This window comes from Drosophila rhopaloa, unplaced genomic scaffold (assembly GCF_018152115.1).
Source record: "Drosophila rhopaloa isolate 14029-0021.01 unplaced genomic scaffold, ASM1815211v1 contig_150, whole genome shotgun sequence".
NCBI lineage: Eukaryota > Metazoa > Arthropoda > Insecta > Diptera > Drosophilidae > Drosophila > Drosophila rhopaloa.
In genome coordinates this window covers 1,639,139-1,653,820 of record NW_025335029.1, presented here as the reverse complement: position 1 = coordinate 1,653,820, position 14,682 = coordinate 1,639,139, and the positions used below count along the sequence as shown (strand labels likewise).

The 14,682-nt window shown below is 36.8% G+C and overlaps 2 protein-coding genes across 4 annotated transcripts; both read right to left on the bottom strand.

The window, feature by feature from the left end:
- Window positions 1-593: 593 nt before the first annotated feature.
- Window positions 594-3,228, bottom strand: LOC108045176. Of its 3 annotated transcripts, none has more exons than XM_017124401.2 (10): window positions 2,843-3,228; window positions 2,706-2,788; window positions 1,909-2,598; window positions 1,761-1,853; window positions 1,669-1,701; window positions 1,581-1,616; window positions 1,440-1,529; window positions 1,072-1,384; window positions 764-881; window positions 594-691 (listed from the first exon to the last, which is right to left on the bottom strand). In XM_017124401.2, exons 1-9 carry the CDS (start codon window positions 3,097-3,099, stop codon window positions 770-772), a joined length of 1,707 nt encoding a protein of 568 aa, XP_016979890.1. In that variant the 5' UTR covers window positions 3,100-3,228; the 3' UTR covers window positions 594-691; window positions 764-769. The 3 variants fall into 3 exon arrangements, with proteins under 3 accessions (XP_016979890.1, XP_016979891.1, XP_016979892.1); XM_017124402.2 differs by having other exon boundaries at window positions 1,581-1,613; XM_017124403.2 differs by lacking the exon at window positions 1,581-1,616.
- A 1,551-nt stretch (window positions 3,229-4,779) lies between these two features.
- LOC108045173 (cell death protein Grim) lies at window positions 4,780-6,417 on the bottom strand. Its single transcript, XM_017124397.2, has one exon. The coding sequence runs from the start codon at window positions 6,118-6,120 to the stop codon at window positions 5,713-5,715; it is 408 nt and encodes a 135-aa protein (XP_016979886.2). The 5' UTR covers window positions 6,121-6,417; the 3' UTR covers window positions 4,780-5,712.
- Window positions 6,418-14,682: the final 8,265 nt, after the last annotated feature.

The following is a 14,682-nucleotide window of genomic DNA, read 5'->3' as shown; positions in this document are numbered from 1 at the left end:
ATTAACCGGCCAAAGCTTTTATTGTCGGCACTTTGATATTTGATTTTCCTTTTCCTGTACTGAAATAGCTACAGATATTCCCATCTCATCCCAAGAATCTATGCGAAGCTTCGTTTGTGGCCATATTACGTTTCACTTTCGCTCCACATACAGGCTTTTCGCATTTGGGGGCGTTGTTTGCCTGGCCCTTTTTCCGCCTTCCACTTTTCCGACTTGGTTTTCGCAGGAAAACTGGGTCACTGATGTCGCCCGTTTGTTTGTTCAATGCGAGGGTTCCTTCACGGGTTAGTGTACTTTCCTGCTAAAATCAATAGACTAGCTCACTGTAATTAGCTTTGACTTAAAGTGCATGCCATGCGAAGTTCAGGTTCTGAGAAGGTGGAACTCGGTCTATTGTGAGTCATTACCATGAGGGGCTAATGGCTCTGAATGGCAGATTTGAAGCAAATGGTATTGTAAGCCCACGACTGAGGGACTTATACTTTTCAAACGAATAATGCATTTGTATTACAACAACAAATTAATTTATATTATAGATTAAGTGTTTGCATTTTTAGGTTTAAAATGTATTAAATTTTCATTAGTATTAGTTTTCCAATTAATTGAATTGAACTAACCCGAACTTTGGTTTAATTTTTTATTATTTTTTTTTTCACAAGTAAGCTTCTTTTTTTCGTTCAACCAATTTCCACTGTAGATTACAAATTTAAATAGATTAATTAGAAATATATAGTAAATTATAAAATATTTTCTCTATACTTACCTAGATTCAACCACCCATATTGCCAGTGTGAAACTGAGGACTGGTCATAACCATGTTTGGGGCTTGAATATAGTTGGGGGAGGATGCAGGCATCTCGTAGTTATAAGGACTTGAATAGCTGTGAAATGGGAAAGTATATTTAAATTCATAACAATATTTAGAAAAACTGTCGAATATTAAATATATAATAAATATAAAATAAACATGGTTCCACCATAACATTATTTTTGGCTTATATCAAATAATTGTGTCATAAATGGATGGATTTCGCTTTTTTTTCGCAGTGCTTGAAGTAGCATATTACTCACCTCATTTGACTTAGAGGATAGGAATTCATGTTAATTTCGCAGGCACCGCCCATGCCATAGACCTGACCACCGGTGCTCATCTCAGCCACGCCAGCGGTTCCAACTGGTCCGTAGATGGGACGGGAATCGGGGGCCAAGCCTATGTCTATGCCATTGGGAAAGTGGTTGAAGTGGTTTCCATCGTTGGCAAATGGTTTGTAGTCAGAGGAATACACTGTGTGCGTCTGCAGCAAATCGGTCATAAGGCCAGTATTATTTCCAAAGAAGTTATTGGCAGGCATTGCCATCGAAGGGGGAAAGTATTGTTGGGCACCTAAAAAATAATTGTTAAATTGTAGAATATATAATGGTCACTTATTAGGCAATACCTAGACTAGGACTAGGATAATATTGCTGAGCCCCAAGAGGTGAACCAAAGGCTTGTTGCATTCCTTGATAAACAGAAGACTGTTGATTTTCTGAAAACAGAAAAGGATACAAAACTGAAGATAATTACGATTGTTTGATACCTTGAATTGGGCTTTCACAATATTGTTGAGTTGCTGCTGCAAAAAAAACTAAGTGAATGAAAAAAAATTAAATTAAAATAATACATACCTTGATTGGAGCTGGCAAACCTTTGATTGGTACCTATTTTAAATGTATAGAATTGGTTAACTTTTTATTATTTTTGTTCACGAATTTTATACCTTCATTGGAATTGCTATAATATTGTTGGGTACTTTGAGGTGAGTTGTTGAAATACTGCTGAGTTTGAGCATTGGCAAAAGATTGTTGAATTCCTGCATTTTAAAAATAAAAATATTTTTCTAATGTTTGCTAATAGATTTTGCTTACCTTGTTGGGCAGTGGCATAACACTGCTGAACACTTTTCTGATACTTTCGCATGAATTCTTCCATGTCGAAGCTGGTTGGATTCTGATTAGATGAAGCACTAGCCATGGATGGATGACAATTTTCCGCGGAAGATGACGAGGCTGATGATTGGCTGCCTATTTCCACATTATTGTGGCCGTCTCCTCCTCGTTGAGCTTGGTTTGGATCCATTTGCATGACTGGCATGGAATACATCGCATTGCCTGGATAATTCATTGGAGCCGGGTAACAGTAGATGGGAAACCCCGTACTTGGATCCACGCCCATTGGCACTGGCATCATCTGGTGTTCCTGGCCGAGATTCAGCTGGTGCTCCTGGCCAGGATTTCGCTGCTCGTAGTGGCAGCTACCAACAGGCTGACTAGGTTGCCTCATCGAGCAGCAATAGTTACAGGAATCATTGGAGCACTCAGAACTCACACAGGCAGACGAAGTGTCTGCCCTGGGTTCATTGACAATAGTCTCATTCGATTCCGAACCGACCTCGGGCAGAGATTTTCCATAGCTGTAAAAGCTGCCGGCTTGGGCAATTTCCCCGGACGAAGAGGATGCTGATTCCAACTGACCTTGCCCATAAGGAACTCTGGCATTCAAATCCTGTCCATTTGTGTTACAGGATTGCCAGCTACAAGAAGGGTAGCAAACTGGATCTAAAATGGCACAATTTTAATACGACTTACAAATAATCTTTAGGCATATTAGATTATTTCACTTCTAATTATCTAATTATCATAACTTCAAATTAATAATTACTCACATTCGCTATAGTTGTAATCTCGATAATCCATCTCCTGACCTTTTTGTTGAACCACCCTACTCGAGGCTATATTAAATTGTGAACTAAAGCGAAAAACCATTAGTAGCTAAACTATTAATACAAAAAAACCGACTCACTAACGAACACTCGTCTGCTTTAGAAAACCAGTGAAATTGCTATCTGAATCCGCCTCAGGTTTTCTTTTCTCTGGATTTTTCTTCTTTTCCTGATCACATTTGGGAATATTACTTGTGTTTTTAATTCTTGATTCTTGAGCACTCCTCAAGCTGTTTGATTTACAGGTATTTTCGAAGCTTTCAATTGAGTTTTCCTCATCCTCTTCGTCACACAAGTAGTCGGTGTTATCATCATTTTTATCCGAGGTGTTGTTCATAATGATCAGCAGATGAAAATCTTCGAGCTTTGTTGTTTTGTGACACTATATAAGTATCTAGCTCATTCTTAAATGTTTTGGAATTTGGCTCCCTTATTGGAAATATTTTAATTTCCTCTTTTTTCTTGATGCCTACTTTGATCAAGTGATGTAAGCAAACAAAGTCAAAGGGCTTTTCTCGCTTGCTATATAGAAACAATAATAATAAATATTCAAAATTATTAAAATTTATATTAAATTTAAATAAAGTTGTCCAAATATCTGTTGCAGATGAAGTACTAACTTCAGAATTGTATGGACATACAATTTGTCTACTTATAGTAATATTAGCCATTTATGTATATAAGTTTTTACCGACAACAACCTGTGTCTCAATGGAATTTCCACCTATTTGCAGTTCCCACCTGGCTATCTCAGATCAGCTTAACATATGTGGCACTAATTTAGGTAAATTAACTACAAATATGTTATCATAAACTGTCTCTCTACTCACCATAATTGCAGGCGCTAAAAAGGAATTCGAATTAAAAGTAAACCTGAATGAAAACTCGATCTAGGACACGCGACCGACACTATAAGAGCATTTGCATACCCTATAATTTCCCCCTCGCTTATCATCGCCAAAAAATCAAGCCACACGCAAAAAAAAAAAGGAGAGCGAAGGACCCTAATTTCCAGGTCGCTTATTGTCATGTCACGACAATTAAACAATTTTTTTTGTGCGCTGGTTCCAGTGCGCTTTTGAGCGATTTAAATTAAGATAGGCGGCAAATTAGCGGCCCGAAATGTTTGCATAATTATTATTTGACTGGCGAACTTATCAGGCGCCGCAGATCGCCGACTGCCACAGATGTTACACTTTTTTCACTTCTGGGGTTAAATGGGTTGCCGGGTTCGTTAAAGGGTACACCCTCTTTCCCTTTGACCCCGATGACTTGGACATTGGCGGCACAGACTGAGATCTGCGGTTAAGCGTAACCTTTGCTTTTTAACCCTTTTGGGCGGAGTGTGCCTGGCATGACACAACGGGAAAATTCTCAGCCCGTCTGCCTTTATCCACAAATGGTTTTCCCTTTTAAGGTGACATATTGGTTTTCACGATTAAGATCGCTAAATGTTTGCTTACTCCTCCTTTTCACGACTGAATGATTGTCCTTTGCCATTTCGTTGCTCAAAAGGGTTATCTGATCTTGGGGTTTAAGGATTTTAGTTCGATAGTGGTTGTTTTCAAAGTTATAAAAAATATTTACTTGCAAGTTGAAGTGTAAAATTAGAAAATACAAATTTAAAAGCTTGTTGAATGATTTTTAGCTTAAAAACTATTGCATTTACAGGGTTCAAGCACTTTTTCTCATCTTTATGGTACACTAAAATGGGATATTTTATTGTTGAATATTTGCAGATTTGCAAACATTAGAATTTTACTATTTTTAATGTCTGGAACTCATTACATTGTTTATTTCTGAAATATACTTTAAAGTTTCAGAAACTTAATCATTTTGGAGTCCAAAAAAATTGAAGAGTGCCAAATGCATTTAATTTTTTTTTAAATCTTCAATTATTGACTTCTGACGAACCGAAATTTCGGATTGTTGTTCTGAAAAGTTTCAATAATAAGAAACGTATATTTTTGTTTTTTTTTTATAAAATTGTATTTATTTTTCGCTTGTTTGTCTTATAAAAATTTTAATTGCTTACAAATGCTAATTTTTTACATTCGATTAATTTAAATATTTTTTTTGTTTAATTTGCAATGCCAAAAAGTTAAATAATTTGTTTTGAATTTTGCTAAAATCAATAATAATGGTAAAATACATTTTGAGTTTTGTTATTCATGATTATTCGTATCAAAATTGCTTAAATGTGTTGCTTTATTTAATTTTGGTTTGCAATTTATTTTTTCTGTTCGGCGGTTTTTTTGTATTCTGTAGCTATATTGTAGACATTTGTATTTTATATTTTCTTTCTTTTTTGTAAACATATAAAATTTGCTGTTTGCTTAAAATCTATTTTGTACAATTGAGTTGTTGTCTTTTGTTATTCTTGTTGCTGCGGTTGCATCTTTGTTTGTTTGTTGGTTCTGTATTGTAGTTCTGTATTAACTAGTTTAGGATTTATATACGTAAGTAGTTAAAATGCAAATATTTGACAATTAGTTTTTAGTTGAATACGATACTTGTGGTTTTACTCATATGTATAGACACTAATTAGGTTTATGATAATTATACACATTTGAAGTATTTCTTTGCTGCTGCTCTCAAAATGATGTATGGTAATAATGTGTTTGAACCAACCGGGAAACCTTTGCTTGCAAAATTAAATGTTTTCCTCAAACTGAAATCGGAAAATTTTGACACCCAAAAAAAGTAACAAACAATCAATATCACTTTAAGCAAATCGATGACAAATTTTGAATTTTCCTCTCTATCTCTACCAAAAATTGTTTAAAAATATTTTTCTTATTTTGTTGTGGAAATATCCCATTTTTTTACAAAACTCCTTTCTCCTCATGTGTCCATACCCAAAAAAGAAATCACAATGCGCTTTGATTGAGCCTGCCTTTTCCAGAAAATCCCAAAAGACTTTCTCTTCACCCGGATGAAAAATGGAAATTTAATTTTCCTTGGAGTTGGCATCGGTCACATCGTCATCATCGTTGTTCTGACTGCCGCTGCTGATTTCGAAGGATATCTGTATGACCGTCGGCCGTCGCTGGCTGGAATTGTAGCTGTAGATCCTCAGTGCGTAGCAGAAGATCTGGGCCAGGAGATCCCAGCATCCGAACTCCGACATGGTCATCGATCCCTGTTGACTTCCCAGTGGCACGGAAATATTGGCACGGAATTGAGGACGATGTTGCTGCTGTTGATGTTGCTGTTGCTGCGGCGAGTGTTGCGGTTGCTGCGGTGGTGCAGCAGGTGTTGCAGTTGTCCTTGGACTCGTTGCCGCCTGTTGGCCATTTTGCTGATTGCTTCTGGCCAACAATTGGGCTTGATCGGGTATGAAATAAGCAATGGCCATTGCGATATTTTATTTTATACAAAACTTAATTTTTGTATAAATTTTTAAAATGTATTTAAACTTTAGTTGAGTAAATATTTTTAAAGTTTCTAGTTTTAATCTCCCGGAAATTGTATTCCTTTCACTGCTTGCACTTTTAAGTTCTTTCAAGTTTTTATTTTTCGTACGAAGCACTTGGAAAATTTGTCTGACTCATTTGGCGGGAAAACGTGCGAGGAAAACTTGTCGCTTTTTGACGAACTTTTCTGGCTGTGCGCTTTTCGCTTCCGCTTGTTATTCAATGTTCTCTGGTCGAGGTTTCAGCGTGGACTGACTGTAAATATCCTTGCTGCAGTCACATTTATAAAATAGCTCTCTCCGTTCCTATAGGAAGCGGGTTTTCTCTCTCGCGGTGAATGTCACCCTCCCAATTTCCACCACCCCCCAGGAAGTGAGTGTGTGTGCATTGTGTGTGTGCTTTGTTTATGCCAACAACCAACCAATTGAACCACCAACCACAGGGACTCACACCACCGACAAAGTGCCACCACCACCACCACAGTCAGTTTACCACCCCAAAAACACGGCTGCCTTTGTTACCTTTACTTCGGAACTGGAAAGGGGGGAGGGAAAGTGGCTGAGAAACAGAGAGAGAGTCGGAAAATGAGAGAGAAATTGGGGGAAATTGGTTTACGTAGTACAATAACGTCACAGGAAACGTAAGCTCTTTGGGAGTTCGCTTTTCGAGGAGCGGTTTCGAGTTGAGTTCGAATTTCAGGGGTTAGCTTGGGCTTACTTATTCTAGCTCTGTGTTTTAACTTTAAGGGGAAGTTTGGCTCAGTTTTCCTATTTCGAAACTCGAATTTCATTTCGGAAACACATTTCTCTGGGCTTCTAAGCGGATGAATCAACAATTGTTTGTTAGGGTTTTTGGTTTACATAGAAACTGGTTTTTAGTAATTTATTTGTCATCTACAATTCGCTTATTTGTTTTTTATGGTTGCCAAATAATTTATTTTATGTACTTATATGGTTAAATGTTATATTGGATATTTTTCTTTAAAAAATATGTAAAAGAAAAAATATTTATTTTTTGATTAAATAGTTAATACATACAAAGATAGTTTTAAGATTTTTTCTAGCTTGCATTTCTATTTAATGGTAATTTAAAGTACTTCACCTTTATTTGCGCTTTACATTTAATATAGTGTCTCCTTCAACTTAGTAACTTACTCAACTAGTACCCTGCTTTCAAGATAAACCTCCTTCAACTCAAGTCTTACAATTACAATCCTTTAAGAGGAACCTTATCCAATGGAGAGTAGTCCTTGAAGATATCCCCCTTTGCAACCTTAAACTTGACCAACCCAAAGGCCACCCAAATGGGTTGACCTTCAAGCTAAATCATTTCCAACTCCTGCAAACATTTTCCGCTGACGACAATTGTAACCTTGAAGAGTGTTTGCTCCCAGCTCCCCCATTTTCCTCTGTAAGCTGCAGCTCATCCATTATTATAAGCTGTTTCTGGATAGTTGCAAATGCAAGAAAACAGAGGTGGAGGTGAAGGTAAAAGGATATTGGAAAATGCTACTTTAGTTATAGTGAAAATTATAAATAGTTAATAAATACATAGAATTTTTTGGGTTCCAGATATGGATCGATAAAAAAAAACAACTCTGGATATAATTATTCCATGCATAAAATAATGTAACATCTTAGAAAAATATATTTTCTAAAGCATTTAAAATTCTTTCAAATTATTTATTTTTTTCTTGTTTTTTTATTTGATCAGCTTAAAGCTAGTATCCTATAAGAAAACTCATTTAAATTAAAATAACCTATAGTTCAAATATTATTATTTTTATTGAGTTAACGATAAACCCCTTTTCCTCCTACTCCTCTGTCTCACATGCTCAATAAATGTCATTTAAGTTGAAGCATTTTAACATTTTAGAAAGAATTCCTTGGGAGCAGGAAGCAGAATGCCAATTGAGCTTATTTCCTCCCCCTATGTTACATATTTGCTGAGGGAGCTCTGACAAAGTTTCAAGGCCATCGCCAAGGCCAAGGGGCCGCCATTTGTGGGTGCTGCTCCACAAGTTCCCTACCGGCGAAAGCTTTTTTCTCACTCAATTGGCTTCAAGGTCATGCCGGCCGGCATTTCCTCCCATTTTCAGGATTTTCTCTCCCTTTTTGTGCGTGCGACCTTGACAATGAAATTCGTTTAGGGAGCACAGAGCTCCTCCAAAGAAATTGTGGGCGGCACTGGGTGAGCTTTTCTTGACACAGTTGACAGCACGTGCTCTTTACATTGTTGTAAATATATAAATGCCAAGCTCAAGGTCGCTGGATATCGATTTGCCCAACTGCGAGGGTCTGCAAAAGTGAGCAAAAAAGTTATGGGTTGGGTGGAAATTGAGCTAATGACGTGAAAAGAGCTTAAAATGAGTTAAATGAAGTGAAAGCACGATTAGAATTGAAATTTTTGACAAATGGAGGTACCGATTTTAAAAGATTTATTTTTAGAACATGTAAAATAAGTCTGTATATATTTTTTTTAAATATATGCAATTATTCTTTAAAATTAAAAATTATTTAATGTAGGATGAGTATATTAATAAAGTTAATAAAGGGGTGACTTTAAAAGTAATAACATTACATAAATACATAACATTATTGCAAAAAAACTATATATTTGTTCAAAAGTTTTTATGATTCCAAGCACAAATCTTATTATCTTTCTAATACAATTATTAGGCATGATCCTTTGTTAATCATACCTAAATCTTTTGCGAAACAAAAATCATATTCTACATTTCAAATCTGAGGGCGGTACCTGTTAGCTAAACAGTTACCAACTTTACCCATCTCTTTATACAATCCCCTACAGAAATGTACGACAGATGTTAATATACTAATTCCGCATTCACCTTGCCCATCAGCCGTGAACCATTTTCCCTTGCCAAAACAATATTTATAATTTCTGCTACAGATTTCCATTTTTGCAATATGCAGTCACAGTAATCACAGCAAAGAAATATCAACTCTGAGGAAATTCTCCCCTAACCTGTGGACATGCAAGTATGGGCAATATGTTAGCATCACTTAAACCCCAACGAGTCCTTTTCCAGGACGCATACCCAAAGAGTCCCAATTGTGCGCTGTGTGTGTGTGTGTGTAACTACTTAAGCCTCATCATACGCGTTTTAATGCCCATCATCGGCCAATATCCAGCGGCCCATCATTATGTCTCCCTGCAAGGACCTCGACTTTCCACTCCTCCCCTCCCTCCCCTCCCCACCACTCATCCCGGTTTCGCAGTCCGGCCTGTGCAATTATTTCATGCATTGTTCAAGGATTGCTCGCAGAAATTTTCTTTTTGCACATTGTGAAAGGGCCAAAGTGTTGTCAGGGGATTTCCAGGCCATGGACAATGGGCTCCAGAGAGAGAAACGGAACGGAAATGGCAACAATGCCGAGCTGCCAGCTCTGTTCTGTAAACAATTGACCGTGCACTCGCGAAAAAATTTAACTTATATTGTCTTAAAAATAGTTTTGAGGTTTTGACGAGGCAAATAAAAAAAGCCCTTATCTGATCATTTCATCGTAAATTATAAATATTTTTTAGAATATTTATGAATATAAATATTTACTATGTTATTAAAATTAGTTTAGCAAAATAATAAGAAAAGAAAATATTTTATTCAAAATTTTCTATCTATGAAATCTGTAAATCTGTAAATTATTATAAAATTTGTTTCTTTTATTAACTAATATAAATATTAAAAATATACCTTTTTGAAATGAAAATTTTGGTAGCATAAATATTTAAAATTTCATAAACAAAAATTAAAAATTTTGTGCTCTTAAATAAGGGAAATGGGAAATTTAGCAAAATAATTAGAAAAGAAAAAACTTCATTCAAAATCTGTAAATGGTTATTATAAAATTTTTTTCTTTTATTAACACATGTAAATATAAATATTAAAAATATACCTCTTTGAATGAAACAGAGTTTTATTTATAATTTTGTGGCTAAATTTTGGATCTTAATTTTCACTTTTTATTTTTTTTCGAGTGTGTGTTTCGGTTTGGTTAGGCCTGCAGGATTACGCACCGGTTTACAAGATGCGACCGGGCCCTTAATGATTTCCACTTATGCATTGCAGACATCATCATCGACATCAAAATCGGTTGAGGGCCGAACAAAGTGCAGTGAAGGCTCACATCAAGTGTCCGTTCGTGTGTCTGTGCTGTTGCTAATCTATATGTAAATTTTCGCACAACACGAGAGACAGTTAAGCGCCCAAAATCGAAGCTGTAAATACCCTAAGAAATCTGCACGAAAAACTCCCCTTCCGACCACACCCACACGTGACGTCATGCCAAGTGTTTGACAAATGGCTTAAAAGGGCTAAGACAAAAAGGCAAAGTGATAAAGGGGGAATGGGAAATCGCTGACAACATACTAAAAACTTGACAAAGTGTGTTGGCAAGTGTCAGGCCCAGGACACGAGACTCGGAAAGTGGCAAAAGGACCACGACCCACGTCCTTTGCATATGTGCCGGGGCGATGTGTAAGTGTGCGTAAAAGATAAATAATCATGCGATATCATCTGAGGCGTTGGAGAGAACTTTTTAGTCCAGTCACCGACGCCAAAAATTAATTTCATACATTTTAAAATTTCAATTTATTTTGCTTTGCACGAACGCGCTGCGTCTTCAAGCAGACAATGGTATAAGGGACAGTCCTCCAGAAAATGGAAACCCCTCAGAAAATGGAAACTCCTCGCAGTTGGAAAAGCCACCACAACTTCCCCCCCGGACATGTGTGTCCTCATTTGGCTTTTGTTTTTCTTCAGCTCGTCCTTTTTTCACACTTGTCACTTGCATTTTTGACATTTCAGTTAGCAAAGGGATGGGAAAGAATGATGATGACTGCGCGAAGAAAAGGACAATGAGGGGGCTTGGCGGGGGATTCGGGTTGGAGGCGGTATATGTCAGCTCCTTAATTAATTATGTGTACTTGTATGCACAATTGCAGTGACAGTTGCTGTAAAGTGCAGCTCTGAAATTACATTGAACTTTAAGGCAAATAGCTGGCAAATGTGGGAAAATTTTGTGGAATTACTGGAAGCTTCAATTAAATCTTGGAGGCAATTGTATGATTATGTGGAATTCATTAGCTCAGTAAGTGAAATTCTAAGCAACATACTAATTCTACCTAGCTTACAAATTAACTTCTTTATTATAATTTAATGCGTTTATTTTTAGTGTCTTAACATTTTTATTATGACCATAATCTAATTAATAAAATATCCTTCCAAATACCAACTAGATTAATTTAAATAGACAAAGCCATTATAAATGTTTTTAAAAGTAGGTAAATATTTAGTACCTCTTTAAACTAAAATCGAATAATATTACTCTTTTTAATATTAGGTATTTACAATATCATCTTATACTCCAACTTGGAATATATATCCTTATTAAACATCATCTAGCCCAAAAACCTCTCTAAAATCTTCACAAACAAATTGTTACCCACTACATGAAAAAGTTTTTATAGCTTTTTGATTAGTTTCTGACCCGACTGGCGCGCTCCAAAAAATCCGCTGGGAATCGCCGTGTTCTACCCAAGAGAAGTCAATTTAAATTAAAAGAAACACGCGGAGCTGCATATTGAAATGTCCTGGACGAGACTGACTCCTTTCGACCCCCTCCCCCTGGGGTTAAGAAAGTGGGAGAGGGGGTTAAGCCGCGGAGGAGGGGAAGATGGACGACACCCGACAAAAGTTAAATTGCAGGTATTTAAGCATTTTATGCAAAATTCATCATCATCATCTGGCGGCACTGGAGTTAATGAAGAACCCCCTCCCCCCCTGGTGTTAACCCCTGACTGGCTGAGCACTTTCGTGTGCATTATTTAGCACCGCGAAAAAGTTCATAACTGCGCTGCGCTCGTGAATTGTAATTTTTCTTTCAGCGCTTTCATTACTTCATCACTCGGCGAGGAGGAAAAGTTTTCGCATCGGTCTGCGAGCCATTTATTATGCCATGAAATTCGAGGCAAGGCGTCCTGCAGCTACTCCACTTTTATTATTTTCAAGTTAATGTTCATTTATGCTGCTTACACCTCGACTTCTCGAGCTTTTGTTTAATTAGACGGTGTGGATTTTATTTAGACGGAACGCGAAGTGGTTAAAAATGGGTGTCGGAAGGAAGACTACCAGCTTTTAGCATTAGGAACTTACCCAGGTTGTTTTTGTTTAATTGCGGAAAATGGTTGAGGAAATTCGCTTAAGGAGTCAACGAGTTGGGGTTTTCATTTAGCGATTTGGAAAGGGGATTAAATGGAGTTTAACCATGAATAGCTATGCTTTCTATTACAAGTAATATGCATGAATATTGATTTGCTTTGTTCCGTATTGAACAATATTTAACCTTTTATCTCATTTAAGGATAAAAATCATTGTATTTTTATAAATTTTAAGATAACCTTTAAATAATCCTTAAATAAAAAAGTGTAAAGTCAAAACTGAATTGTTATAATTTCTTCAACCCAAGATTAGACCAAACTTGTTGGCACTTTTTATGATCTCCACAATTTCCAATTACACTTTTACTTTCCAGGGACAACATTTTGGAAAATGCAATGCAAAACAGACAAAGCAATAACAGTATTGAAGCAAACAACGTGACAACCGAAAAAGAACAGTGACATAATAATAAAATTTTATGTTAATGGCCGATGATGAAAAGTCCAACAAAATGGCAACGGCTGTGGCAAATAAATAATTACCATAAACAGCAGGCTCGAACAGGAGCCTCCAACCTTTCGGTTTTTGCATTCGGCAGGATTCACAGGTTTATGCAGTTAATGTTATTTGGCATTTATCAAATGAATCTGCTGCCGGTGTAGGAGATATTTGCTTGTGGAAACTGGAAATTGGGTATGAGTTGGTGGGTTGAACGTGTTGTAATTACGTTTTCTCTGCTCCTGATGCCACTCGATGTTAATTCAAATTTACGTTAATGGAAAATCATTACGCACAAATGTGTAAAGTGCACTTTCCCCCCTATCCCCAACTCTTTGGTCCTGCTTTTGTCTCTGCCAGTGTGTCCTGGATGGTCCTTTTTAATGCGTTTTTCCTTGATTCGGCCAAATGAGACTGAGACTCGGATTTTAATGAGCTGCAAGTGCAATCAGAGGATACTGACGAGACCTCAGACTGATAAGCTGCAAAAGGCCGAAAAGTTCATTTGATGAATGCACTGAAAATAAAACACTAAATCTAAAAAAAAAGAGCAGGGTATTAATAATTAATGTGGATTGAATTAAATATTCAACAAGTTTTATTTTAGTATTACAATTTTTAAATAAAGTTGTCATAAGGGTGGGGGTCATGGTTTTTTTTCGAAAATATTTTTCAAATGATGTTTTATTTTTATAAATGCCACTTTGTTGGAAATTTTGTAACGAATTCAACGAGGTTTGCCATTCGAATTTTCAACCACTATATGATAGTTTCAAACTATTAGTTTGAACAAATGTCTGTATAATCTGTTCACATTATTTCAATCATAAACTATTCGACAAATCGTTATCTTTTTCATGTAATAATATTTTAAGCTGACTGTGACAATCCCAAGTTTTAAGACCGATTAAAATTGGGTAAATTTTCAATTATATTTGAGTAAAATGTTATTAAAATTTTCAGATGTAATCTCTTTATGGAAAATGGAATAAAGACATTATATTAGACAGGCAGCTATGTGATTTGGACGTCTCGCAGGCAAAAACCCATTAAAGTTTCTGCCAGTGCAGTAATGATATTTCAGAGACAATTCGAATTATTTCCCCTTACCTTAAAGTTGGCTTAAACCAAATTGAAGTCTCCCGCACAACAGTTAAAAAAGTTAATCCACTCGATACGCCAGGAATATCATCTTAAGCCGTGGATCTTCAGGGGTTCATAAACTTAGCTCAACTAACTCGACTCGCAAGCTCACGTAGCCCATTCCGGGAAATGAAAAACGGAAAGCCACCAAACTAGTTGACTTGTAAAATTTTACAACACCGTAGCGTTTCCGTCAAGTCTTAAAGGTTTTAGTGGCTAAGCCATCCCGGAGGATTTTGGCCAAATGCACCTTTCGTTGCTTGTGGCTTATGCCATTTAATATGCATTTTGTGTTATATTTAATATGCACACAGAAAGCGAGACGAGAGCAGCCAACAAGAAGCCAAGTCAAATTGCAGCTCTTTGCTCGTCTTGGCCCTAATGTGCTTTTGGGAATACGGATATGCATATATAGATGGCTGGCAGACCGAAAGTCGTTGGCAGATGTGTCGAATCCGCACCGTTTTGGCATTTCACTTTGGGGCATTGTTACTTGGGAATTTCTTGGCTCATTAGGAGAACCTCGTGCACCAGGTTGGCCCATCAAATTGCTTGCAAATTGCCTGGAAATTGCTCCCCAGTACAGTAAAGCCCCCTTTAATGAAGCAATCGAAACGGGACATACCCACACCATAACCCATGGCCCATAATAACCCTTCTTTAAGATGGCAAAACGCCCTTA